Source organism: Aulonocara stuartgranti, assembly GCF_965226115.1.
Source record: "Aulonocara stuartgranti genome assembly, chromosome: 5".
In the NCBI taxonomy this organism is placed as follows: domain Eukaryota; kingdom Metazoa; phylum Chordata; class Actinopteri; order Cichliformes; family Cichlidae; genus Aulonocara; species Aulonocara stuartgranti.
In genome coordinates this window covers 480,824-492,500 of record NC_138943.1, presented here as the reverse complement: position 1 = coordinate 492,500, position 11,677 = coordinate 480,824, and the positions used below count along the sequence as shown (strand labels likewise).

The window sequence follows — 11,677 nt, the reverse complement described above, 5'->3', positions numbered from 1 at the left end:
AACAGGAGAAGCGATTGCTGCAGTCCAACCCTCAGTCTGATCAGACCGAGTGTTACTCGGGGAGGACGCCAACGTTCACGTCAGGCCGAAGCATCCGAGGACGACACGGAGAGTAAAAACTGAGAACAGGCAGACCCTGGATCTGTTTTTGGATAAACGGGGAATACTGCACGATCATCCGTTTGGTCTCTGAGCAGGATAGGAATAAAAGCTGCTGTTAGACACACAGACCTTAAAGTTCTTTAGTGCGTCAGAGTCGTGGTTTCAAAGTGCAGCGATCCAACTCGCACCGAGGGAAACCGCGGATCAGTGAGTTTGACGGGTTCGCTGCTAAAACCTAAAAAGGCTCTCGTGTCTGTGACTGAAAAGACTTTCTTTAAATCACCATCAAGAAAAAACTAAAAATGGGTCTATGATACAACGTGTTTCCTGATGATCTTACAGTTACAGGAACGAAAGAGCAGCGGGGTGAATAGCACGGTTGGTCGTCGCCTTCACGCCGAGGTGCCGTTTCCTCCCGGTTACGTGATTTGGTTTAAAATAAATGCTTAAAGCAAAGCGACTCCGAGCCCGGGCCGTTATCGCTTCGAGCGCTCGCTCTGTGAATTCGTTGGCAGTTGCTTGGATACGTGCTACGGTGCTGCAGGAGAGCCGGCACAGCTGAGGTATCTGATCTGAGCCGAACACCTGAACCTCCACCCGACAGAAACACCGACGCTGAAACGTCTCGCCACCGCAAACATCAGAGCAGCGTCCTGACCGCGGTCGCCATCACCAACACATCACGGCGCTGCACCCACCGTGCTCTTGTCCTTGTTGTTGAGCAGCAGCCTCAGGATCTGAACCTGCAACTCCTCCACCACTGCAGGAGAACAGAGGTCAGAGGTCAGAGGAGCGCACACAGACAGTCCAGGTAAGCAGACAGGTGGGTGGTCTCAAAGACAGGAACTCAGTGAAACACCAAAATAAAACAGTAAAGTACTAAAACAGAACACGGCCGAGTGACGGAGACCGACCTTCGATCCTCTTCTTCAGCCTCTGGCAGCCTCTCTCGTAGGCTCGGCGCCTCAGACGCTCGTCGGCGCTCTCGTCTTTGGGCTCGCGCTCGTCTTTACCCTGTTTGATAAAGAAGCATTGTTTAAAGCTCTCACACCTGTGCTGCTGTAAACACCTGATGGCTGCAGCCTTCCCCTGAGGAGCCTGCGGTTCGTCTGTCACGGTCAGTTCTTACGTCACATCTGATTTGTCGTTGCGCACGTCACAGAGGTAAACGGCCTCTCTCTGTTTGAGCTTCGCTGCTTTCAGCTTAATGACTTTGACACACTCGATAACATTTCGTCAGGAGCGAGGAGACGCAAACGGCAGAGCCTCGGTTTCTCTCACCTCTTTGTCGAAGTGCGTGGGCCACCAGGTGGTTGGGATGAGCTCCTCTAGCCCCGCCTCCTTCACCCTCAGAGGAGTCTTGATGTAAAAGAAAACAACCGAGCGCAGAACGTCGAACGTGAGCTTCGGTTAAGGAGAATGCCGCGACAGCGGTTTAAATGTCACAGAGCGCTTTCGCTTGGCGGCTGAAGGATATAAGACGTTGCTGAGCAGGTACTTCCTGGATTTCTCGTGGCGCAGGATGGCCGTGGTCAGCCGCAGGTAGTGGATCTGAAACACAAGCACATCAGCTGGAGAACATCTGGAAACACGTGACATGAAAAAAAAAAAGATTTTAGATGAAGTTTGTCGCCACCTGCACACAAACATTTAAAGTTTGGTCTCTGAAGATGAACCTCCTGTGTCAGTGAGGTCGCTCTGCAGGCCCCGCCCCCTGACCTTATATAACCTGTGGGGCTCTGTTTGTTTGTCCTACCTGGAAGCCCAAGTCTGGGATGATGGGGGAGAAGCGGTAGGCCCTGAGTAAGGACATCATGAGTTGCTTCAGACACTCGTTCACCTCGTGGTCCTGCAAACAGAGGACAGAGGACGCAGAGGACAGAGGACGCAGAGGACAGAGGACGCAGAGGACAGAGGACAGCAGATGAACGCAGAGGACAGCAGATGAACGCAGAGGACAAAGAGGACAAAGAGGACGCAGAGGACAAAGAGGACAAAGAGGACGCAGAGGACAAAGAGGACGCAGAGGACAGAGAGGACGCAGAGGACGCAGAGGACAGAGAGGACGCAGAGGACGCAGAGGACAGAGAGGACAGAGAGGACGCAGAGGACGCAGAGGACGCAGAGGACAGAGAGGACGCAGAGGACAGCAGATGAACGCAGAGGACAGCAGATGAACGCAGAGGACAGAGAGGACAAAGAGGACAAAGAGGACGCAGAGGACAGAGAGGACGCAGAGGACAGAGAGGACGCAGAGGACAGAGAGGACGCAGAGGACAGAGAGGACAGCAGATGAACGCAGAGGACAGCAGATGAACGCAGAGGACAGAGAGGACGCAGAGGACAGAGAGGACGCAGAGGACAGAGAGGACGCAGAGGACAGAGAGGACAGAGAGGACAGAGAGGACAGCAGATGAACGCAGAGGACAGAGAGGACAGAGAGGACAGAGAGGACAGCAGATGAACGCAGAGGACAGCAGATGGACGCAGAGGACAGCAGATGGACAGAGAGGACAGAGAGGACAGAGAGGACAGAGAGGTTTCAGGCTGTGGTACTCCAGAAAAACATCCTGATGCAGACGCTCTACAGTAAATATCACCAATTTAAACGAGTGCTTTTAACCATCGCCTCCTTGTTTGAACCTCCGGGTCCTCCTCTGTGGAGTCTGGGTGCCACCGTGAGGCGGTAAATAAACCAACCATCAGCTATTAGGAGATCTGTACACATGTTCAGCATGCTGTCACTTTTATTTAGGAGCTCAGCATGAACTGTCGGCACTACACGTGCTCGAAACATTCACAGGGTTTCTGCCTCAGAGGCAGCGGTTGGAGCAGAAACACCCACACGGACGTGTGTGACCAGTCGACGTTGCTATGGTCACTACTCATTTAACCCAACCGTTAACATTTTAATTGAACCTTAATACCCCAAGATGGAGCTCACAGTGGAGATGAGCTTTGTTTGACAGCCGGGCTCCCCTTAGCGGGACAGGGCGGAGCTCAGCCATTCAGGAGGCGCCCTGAGTGGAGCAGCTATGTCTCCACATTGAAGGGAGGCAGCTGAGGCGCTGGCCTCCTGGAGGTGGTGTCCTGGGCAGCTCCGACGCTTCCTACAGGAGGTGAAAGTACTGTGCAATACTCCAGAACATTGTATTATTATTAACTTGCTATTATTGAACAAAGTGCTGATGTTTTTGTTTCTGTGGAGCAACATGAAAGTTGAATTAACCTTTTAACAACCACACGTCATCCATGCCGTCATTAGTTTTTATTCATGTATCCTCAGATGTGGAACTCTGCAGGAGAGCATCCACTCTAAGATGTTTTTATGCATCTGTCCCAAGTTACAGATTCATCTTGATATGAAGAAAATTTCAGCCTGTTGTCTTTAAAGGTTTGTGAACTATTCGTGAAAAAGGCAAAAAGGCCTGAAAGTGGGTCGACGGACCATAAAAAAGAAAAAACCATCTTGAGTTTTGGACACATGACGGGGCGATGCAAACCCAGGGCCGCCTCCTGTGAGGAGATGGTGTACAGCAGGATGCGTCTCCCTCTTTTTGAGGTCACTAACCAAGAGGAGCTTTCAGCCCAACCTGCAGGTGATGAAGCTTTCTCCTCATTGGCTGACACAACAGGAATAAATAAAAGATGCTGATCGAGTGTTTGTGCGGCCGCATCAATCAGAGCTGCTTGATGAACGGACACAGTAAAATGGAAGGCGGGGGCGTTCGCACTGAAGAAAACATGAAACTGTCTCAGGAAAGAAACACCTGGACGGACAGGTGTGCGCGTACACCGACCCTCGTCAAAAGGTATTCTAAAGGTCGTGATGCGTGCTTTTAATAACCGAAGTGGAGCTTTACCACAGATCATCAACAGCAACCAGCTGATCAGACCGTTCTGGAAATGTAACATTTTTAAATGATTTGTTACGTTCGTGGTTTTTGTGTGACTTTAGCTCGAAACAGGAAGTCATGATGAAAACGCACCTGTACAGTCGGACACGAGGCGGAGCTGCAACAATGAGGTAAACAGGTGTTAAGGTGACGGTCCACAAGGCCAGGTATAAATGCAGCAACTTTAAATGACGTCCCTGAACCTGAGCGCGTCCTGCTTCTTCTGTTTACACGTCTTGTATTTCTGTGCATGTTTGTAGTTACCCTGTGGACGCACATTCCAGTTTTTGGGTTTAGGCCTGCGGTGGCTGGTGGGGCGCCATGGTTGGAGCAGTGAGCCGAGCGTGCAGATTTACCTCCATCAGCAGCCAGAAGAGGTCGAGCAGCTGCTGGATGAGCGGGTGTTCGTCCACCGAACCTCCTCCCTCCAGAATCCCCAGCAGGAAGTTCATCAGCACGTCCTCCACCAGATACACCTTACACTGCAACCAGACAACCCCACCATCAGTGCACGTGACCTGATGACATCACATTTTCAGACAGAGGTGATTTCATCCATTCAAACGCATCGCCTGCACAAACAGCGCCCCAAACAGAGGATTTAGTTTCCACTGTGGATGGATTTAATCAGCTGCAGAGCACGGTGCACGAGAAGTCTGGGAACTAAAACAAAGGCCATCTCCAGTTTGCTTCAGTTCATGTGGCTGCATGCAGTCTGTTCTTTTAAACTTTACAGTTACAGCTCTGATGCTGGATATAAAATCCAGCTGAATAATCTGCTTCTGTTTGTTGTGTCTCAGCCTCACAGCAGGATCATGAGAAACAGTCTGAGTGACACTCAGCTCATTATTAGAAACTTTATGCTTCGTATGAACCACGACAGGAAGCGAGCCGACGTAGTTTATGCTTTTCCCTGTCGTCTCTTCTCCGTGTATTTAAATACGAGTGACAACGTCTGATAATAAAAACGAACTCTAAAAACAGACTCTGGTGGAAAAGTCCTCATCCAGAAACACGGACGACAGGAGCAGCCTCGTTTTAACCACAGCGCTGTTTAAGCACTTTGATTATTCAGTTAATAACAGAGCAGCGGTCAGTTTTAGCGATCTCTGAACACGCCCTGTTAGCCTCACATCGGTATCTTTGGGTGGTTTTCAGTTTCCTGACGCTTCATGCAATAAAGGAAAAAAGCTACAAACACAGCATATTTCACCATGAGTGGAGCAAAGTGGTTAAAGATGTGAGCCAGAGTGACGAGGACGGTCGGCTCTCCGTGAAGCCTCCACACGGCGCAGTCCTTCTCCACCAGCCTCTCCTCCTGCAGCAGTAAAGGACAGACAAAGGACGCACCTTTCACTTTACCTGCACGTCAACCAAACACCAGGCTGAAGACAGGCAATGCCATTTTCACCTGCTCGTGTTCCTACCTGAGCGTCGATGGCGGTGGACAGGACGTTCTTGATGTAGCCCAGCAGTTTGTGGGCCTTCATCAGGTCTGCAGCTGGAGGGTTCTGGAGGGGCAGGTAGCCGTCCACAGGGTACGTGGGTCACAGTCGGGTTAAAGACAAACTCACGACACCACAGCAGCATTTATCCAATCGAATTCAACTCATTGGTGTGTGTTATCTGGCTTCATGGACAGAGAGCTGGGTGTCATCTGCATAGCAGTGTAAATGTATGCTATGTCTTCTAATGATGCTGCCTAAGGGAAGCATGTATAATGTAAACAGAATTGGTCCTAGCACTGAACCCTGTGGAACTCCATAATTAACCTCAGTGTGTGAAGAGGACTCTCCACTTACAGATGTTCCAGGGAAATCTTTCACAGCAAAAGAGTTGTACAAACCCATAAAGCCAAACAGCATTTTTCAGATGGATGCTGAAAAAATACAATGGGACCAGCTTAGTTAAAAAGAGCTCAGTTTGAAATCCTACGCCTGTAGAAGCTTCTCTGTGCCGTCCATGACTCCACCATGCAAACGTACGGCCCTGATAGCTCCCAGGGGAGTGGCGCTAACACCTGCCGGCAGGGCTTCTGGACACTTTGCGATTAGTTGTGAAGGATATCTGAGGGGCCTGCTGCCGAAGTTGAAAGCCACTGACTCTTTAAAGGAGAGGCTGATGGCGGGAAAGTAAGCGATGCCAGGACCCATCTTAATGTTGGTGAAGGCCGTCCCCAAAGACTGGCCGTTCCTGAGGACACAGAGGACACGCTCAGTGCTTTACTAAACAATGAGGACACATCAGAGAAGACTTCAACCACAAACGGAGTCACTGACAGCTTAAAACCTTTTGATTCAGTCTGCAGACCAACATGTACAGTCTCATCTGTGACGGCCAGAAATCAGAATGATTTACCCAAAAAACTCCCTGAAAGGTTTATCAAAGGAAACGTGCCTAAACCTAATAACTGGCTGGGTGCGCCTTAGCAACAACAACTGCCTTCAAGCATCTGTGATAACCGTCAGTGAGTCTTTTCCAGCTGTGGAGGGATTCTGGCCCAACCGTCAGAATTGTTGGAGGGTTTGAGCTAGGGCTGGGCGATATGGCCTAGAATCCATATCACGGCATAATTTGAAGCATGTGCAGTAACGATATATATCGCGATATATTCTTTTCTTCTGTATAACGTATATTACTCACTATTAGGCACACAGGTGCAAGTGTTGCATTTTGACGAGAAATTTATTTGGTGCAAAGAAAAGCTGAATTTGAGTGAACAAAACTCATTCCTGCGTGCAAAAACTGTATTTCAGTGTTTGCTATTATCCACACACACACACACACACACACACACACACACACACACACACACACACACACACACACACAGAGCTCGAAATGACAAAATGCAATATCCCAGAATCCATTTCATCCAAAACTCAAACGAGGCAGTGGCGGAGGAACACAGAGGGGCGGAGTTTGAAATATTACTCTTTCTGGGTCACAAAATAAACTTTTAAGATATTTTCATGCGAGAATGTTTCTGTGTAAACTTCTAATATCTGCTCGGTTCATCAAGACATCACATATTTGCAAAAGTGCTCTCACGTTTTCGGAGATGCCTGTTACATGCATTCAAACGTACAGCTCTGCTGTCACTTCCAACATAAATGAAGACAGAAAACTAAACAGCAGTGATGTTTGTAGGGTTACTGAAGTTTGGCTAGCTGGTATATAATGATGTGCTACGTGATTGCTAGCGACACAGCTATGTTAGCATAGCATAAACACAGTGAAGCTGGAGGATGAACGCTAACTTTCGATAATAGTTAACATGAGGGTTCCTGATGGTTAGAGACAAATGCAATCGCATGGCAGGATGCTGTAAACGGACCAAACTTCAGTCAGGAGAACAACTGAGATAATCCATCCACAATACCAGGTTAGTCATTCATATACTGCAACAACATGGGAACAGAGCAGCTGGAGAGAATTCAACATTAATGAATTAATGGTACAGAAGTGGAGGAAGCGCAGGTTTTGGCTTTCCCCATCTTCCAAAAGTGCTTCGTTTCTTTGCTATGACTGTCGCCCGGCATAAACATTGCAGATGATGTTTGCAGCCGCTGCGATGCTTTCGACCAAAACAGGCGCAGCTTGATGACACCATCAACATGCGCTATAGCGGTATAGTCAAAATCTCTACCGTTGGCCAAATTTATACCGTTTATACTGCCCACCCCTAGATTGAGCATGAACTGCCTTTTTAGGGTCATGCCACAACATCTCAGTCTGACTCAGGTCATGACTTCGACTAGCCCACTCCACTAGCCCAAAACCTTTAGTTTTTCTAAAGCCAGTCAGAGGTGGACTTGCTGCCGTGTTCTGGATCATTGTCCTGCTGCAGAAGCCAAGTCATGAACACATGTCCAGACATTCTCCTTCAGGAGGTTTTAGTAGATGTCTTCAGGTCCTGAGGCAGCGACACAGCCCCAGACCGTCTCACTACCACCACCATACCCTACAGCTGGTATCATGTTCCTTTCCTGAGATGCTGCTACTTTTACGCCACAGAGGCTCAAACTTTCCAAAAAGTTCAACTTTTGTCTCATCAGCCCAGAGTATTTTCCCAGAAGTCTTCGGGATCATCGAGATGTTTGAGGCTAGACTTTGTGTTGTTTTTGGTCAGCTTTGGTTTCACCTTTTTACTCCTTAATAACAAACAGTTTCATTTAGAAACTGCATTTTGTGTTTACTCGAGTTTGTCTAACATTTACATTTGTTTGATGTTCTGAAACATTTAAGTGTGACAATCATTCTGTATACCTAACATACGCTACAGATGTTTCACAGATGTTGCTTCTAGTCTACTCTGTCGTCACATTTTCTCAAAATTACAGTTTTATCTTTTTTTGTAAAGTCAGCTGCTCTGCTATCAAGAAACCTGTCTGTTTTTCTGATTGGTCACTTGCTCCAAACTCCGCCTCTGTCACGGGCTCATGCTGACAGCTAGCCTGATAAACTCCGGGCTGACGTTAGGATAAGTGAAGGACAGAAAGCCATCCTGATATGTTGATGATCAGAAGTTCTCGGTTTGAACCAAAGATGTAAAAAGACGACCAAACGGAGGAAAGGAGGGAAGGAAAGGACAGAGGGACTCACAGGCAGAACGTGATGGTTCCTTCATCCAGGTCTATCAGACAGCTCACGATGTCTCCTGCTGCCCACGACTGGGGAGAGAAAACACGCCGTTATGGTCACATGATGAAACAGAGGGGCAGATCCCAGCGTCTGTGTTCACGCTCACCTTTCCGTAGTTTGTCGTCGTCACGTTCCACTTTCTCACTCTGTTTCCGTCGTAAGCGTACGAGTCCGGCGTGTCACCTACACCCTCCTGAGCACAAGAACACACTGTTCAGCATCGCCGTGCCGCCATCCTTCATGGGAACGGATGCAGCAGAGGTGAAAAACAGACAGTTTTTAATGGACGCCCTCAGACACCAGCCACAGAAAACTCGATTTAGCTCTTTGATTGAAGCAAATATCCAGCTTCAATTACTTCTTTTTTAAATTTACCAACAAATATTCCAACGTTTTTGACACGCAACATTAATGTAGGCGTAACAGTCAACTTTGTGCTTTAATCAAGCATCAACCTCCACATCCTGCAGTTCCTCTGACGTCCAGCAGAAGCTCCAGCAGTGAGTCCACACAGACTCGCATTAAAACTTTGCAGCGGAAATAAAAAGGTTTAAATCCTGATACACAAACTGTTTGGTGTGTATAGATCATTTCCTCCTTCATAACAACAATATTGAGAAACAAGAAGAAAGTCAGTCCTTCACAGCTGTCCCAGTTTTCCATGCGGCTCACGATTGAGCCCCCGGGTTCATGTCTGCAGTCTTAATGGAGCCATTGACGCTCACTGCGTACTTCTGCAGGATGAACCTGCAGCATTTATTTATAACAGCTCTGACCAGTTCCCAGTCGAGTTTCATGTTTTGTTTTCCCCCACAACATGCGCCGTGTCAAGGCCTTTACAGGGTTCATCATCAAGGTGTGTGTATACCTCCTGATTGAAGCGACAGCTAAGGGTACACCAGCCTATCTGCATCAGACCCTGAGAGGAGATCAGCACCTCGTAGGCCCACTTCCCTGCAGACAGAAACAGCCCAAAATCATTCTCCACATCACAACAGTCGCCTCAGGGTGCTTTATATTGGAAGGTCGACAATAATACAGGAAAACCAGATCAGACGACCTTTCTAAACTGGACTTTTATTGTGAAAAGCAAGCCCATCTGCAGAGAAGGTCACACTTCCTGTGACAGTTTTTTGTTTCAGGGCTCATTTTTGTTGTGTGTCATATTTACTGAGTCAGTTCAGCACAAACCCAAAAGTCAAAGCTTTTTCTGAGACAACGTACCTTTATAAACACAGGTGGTCGCTCGGATGGAGCTGAAGTTGCTGTGGCCGATGACCTGAATGCAGAGAAATTCATCACCCTTACACACTTATCACACATAGGAAGTGTTTTTCTACAGTACCAATCAAAAGTCTGGACAAACATCAGCCACGTGTCCAAACTTTGACTGGTTTCACTGGTTTATGGTCTCCGGCGTGTCTCACCCCCAGCAGGTCGTCGTCTACAAACAGGAGTCCTTCAAAGCCGCTGGTGTGATCGAGGACAACGGGCTGAGGACCCAGACGACCGTCCACAGCCTGACCTGCACAGGTTCAGGTGACGGTGTTATCAGACATTTGAGCTCGTTCTGAGTCACAGAACATAAGGTTTGGTTTTAAAGGCAGACAGACGCTTCCAGCCTTACCGTCCTCCGTAGGCGTGTCCTCAGACAGCAGCTTCTCCAGGTGAGCAGGTAGATCCTGGAAGCCCAGAGGCTTCCTGAAACCCAGAGCGGCAGGAAAAGACGACAAAGGGACAGAAAAGATTTTATTCTCAGAGTTGTTCATTATCGTTTCCTCCTTTCAGCTCAGTCTGATTTTTCCATTTAAACTTCGTTCACTGACACAGAGACCAGACTCGTTACACAGAAAAACACCAGCACACGACTCTCACATCAGGTAATCACAGCACAGTCATTCAGTTAGAAACAAACCCAACAAATATTTATCAAAAAAAAGAAAAATAACAATTATTAAAAAACTATTTTGGGAAGTACAACAGTTTGTAAAAAAGACAAGAGAAAGAACTACATCCTAAAAAAAACCCCTGAAACATAAAAGTCAAAGAAGTCCACGACTATAAAAAAAAAAAAAAAATCTTCCTACAGCATGAACCAAGATTCAAAAACAGAATAAAAACAAAAAGTTAGATAGAAAAAGAATCGGACTTAAAGTCAAAACTACGTCTACAATAAATCAGATTTTTTCACCAGAGACAATCACAGAAATAAGAAATCACCAAAAAGAAACTGGTTACATTTTAAAATGTGTTATATAAAAAAATATGTTTAAAAAAAAAACAATCTGACTATTTATAAACACACACCCAAAGTTCATTTTTGCAGATTATTAAACAGGAAAAAAATATAGAAAAATAAGGTTAAAAATGAACAAAATGAAAATTTACAGTTAAAAAACAAATGAAAAAAGTTTTACATGATTAAAACGTTGATGTTTGTTTTTAGATTTCATGAATTGTATCCGAGTGTGTGTGTGTGTGTGTGTGTGTGTGTGTGTGTGTGTGTTTTTAAAGCTGCTGAAGGTAACATGAACCTGGCCGGCTTAAATAACGAGGCTCTGAGTCACTAAACAGGAACTCAGGACACACGCGCACGCACGCACGCACACACACACACACACACACACACACACACACACACACACACACACACACACACACACACACACACACTCAGAGTAAGCAGCAGCTGTGACCGTCGGCCTCATTCCTGCGTCTGGTTTCAGTTTTACAGCCTCGCACATTTAAAATAGAAACAAAATCAGTTTGTGTTCAGTTTGTGTTTAGAGCTGTAAAAACTGAACCTGATGGTGGTCTCGCCTCTTACCTGCTCAGAGATGTGCATCAGAGGGGGGGGGGGTGTCACAGCATGAGCTTACCTGAGCGAGGCCAGTGTGGGTCCCTGTTTGGTGGAGGGAAACACATGGTGTAGGTAGTCGCTCAGCATCTTCTCGTTCACGATACCTGGCAGAGGGACAGCTGACTCAGACAGACCAATCGGAGGGCAGGAGTGGTGGGTACGTGCTGAAGTGACT

General features: G+C 47.2%; 1 protein-coding gene across 1 annotated transcript in view; it reads right to left on the bottom strand.

The window, feature by feature from the left end:
• rnf123 (ring finger protein 123) overlaps window positions 1-11,677 on the bottom strand; it is a 117,549-nt gene that overhangs the window by 104,995 nt on the left and 877 nt on the right. Inside the window, exons 3-18 of the mRNA XM_082533510.1 lie at window positions 11,522-11,606; window positions 10,270-10,343; window positions 10,070-10,167; window positions 9,867-9,921; window positions 9,511-9,596; window positions 8,749-8,835; window positions 8,604-8,671; window positions 6,042-6,191; window positions 5,426-5,540; window positions 5,212-5,316; window positions 4,355-4,480; window positions 1,859-1,951; window positions 1,580-1,653; window positions 1,384-1,501; window positions 1,017-1,116; window positions 801-862 (exon numbers count right to left, since the gene is read on the bottom strand). Coding sequence (XP_082389636.1) covers window positions 801-862; window positions 1,017-1,116; window positions 1,384-1,501; window positions 1,580-1,653; window positions 1,859-1,951; window positions 4,355-4,480; window positions 5,212-5,316; window positions 5,426-5,540; window positions 6,042-6,191; window positions 8,604-8,671; window positions 8,749-8,835; window positions 9,511-9,596; window positions 9,867-9,921; window positions 10,070-10,167; window positions 10,270-10,343; window positions 11,522-11,606 — 1,496 coding nt within the window. The remainder of the gene's footprint in view (window positions 1-800; window positions 863-1,016; window positions 1,117-1,383; window positions 1,502-1,579; window positions 1,654-1,858; window positions 1,952-4,354; window positions 4,481-5,211; window positions 5,317-5,425; window positions 5,541-6,041; window positions 6,192-8,603; window positions 8,672-8,748; window positions 8,836-9,510; window positions 9,597-9,866; window positions 9,922-10,069; window positions 10,168-10,269; window positions 10,344-11,521; window positions 11,607-11,677) is intronic.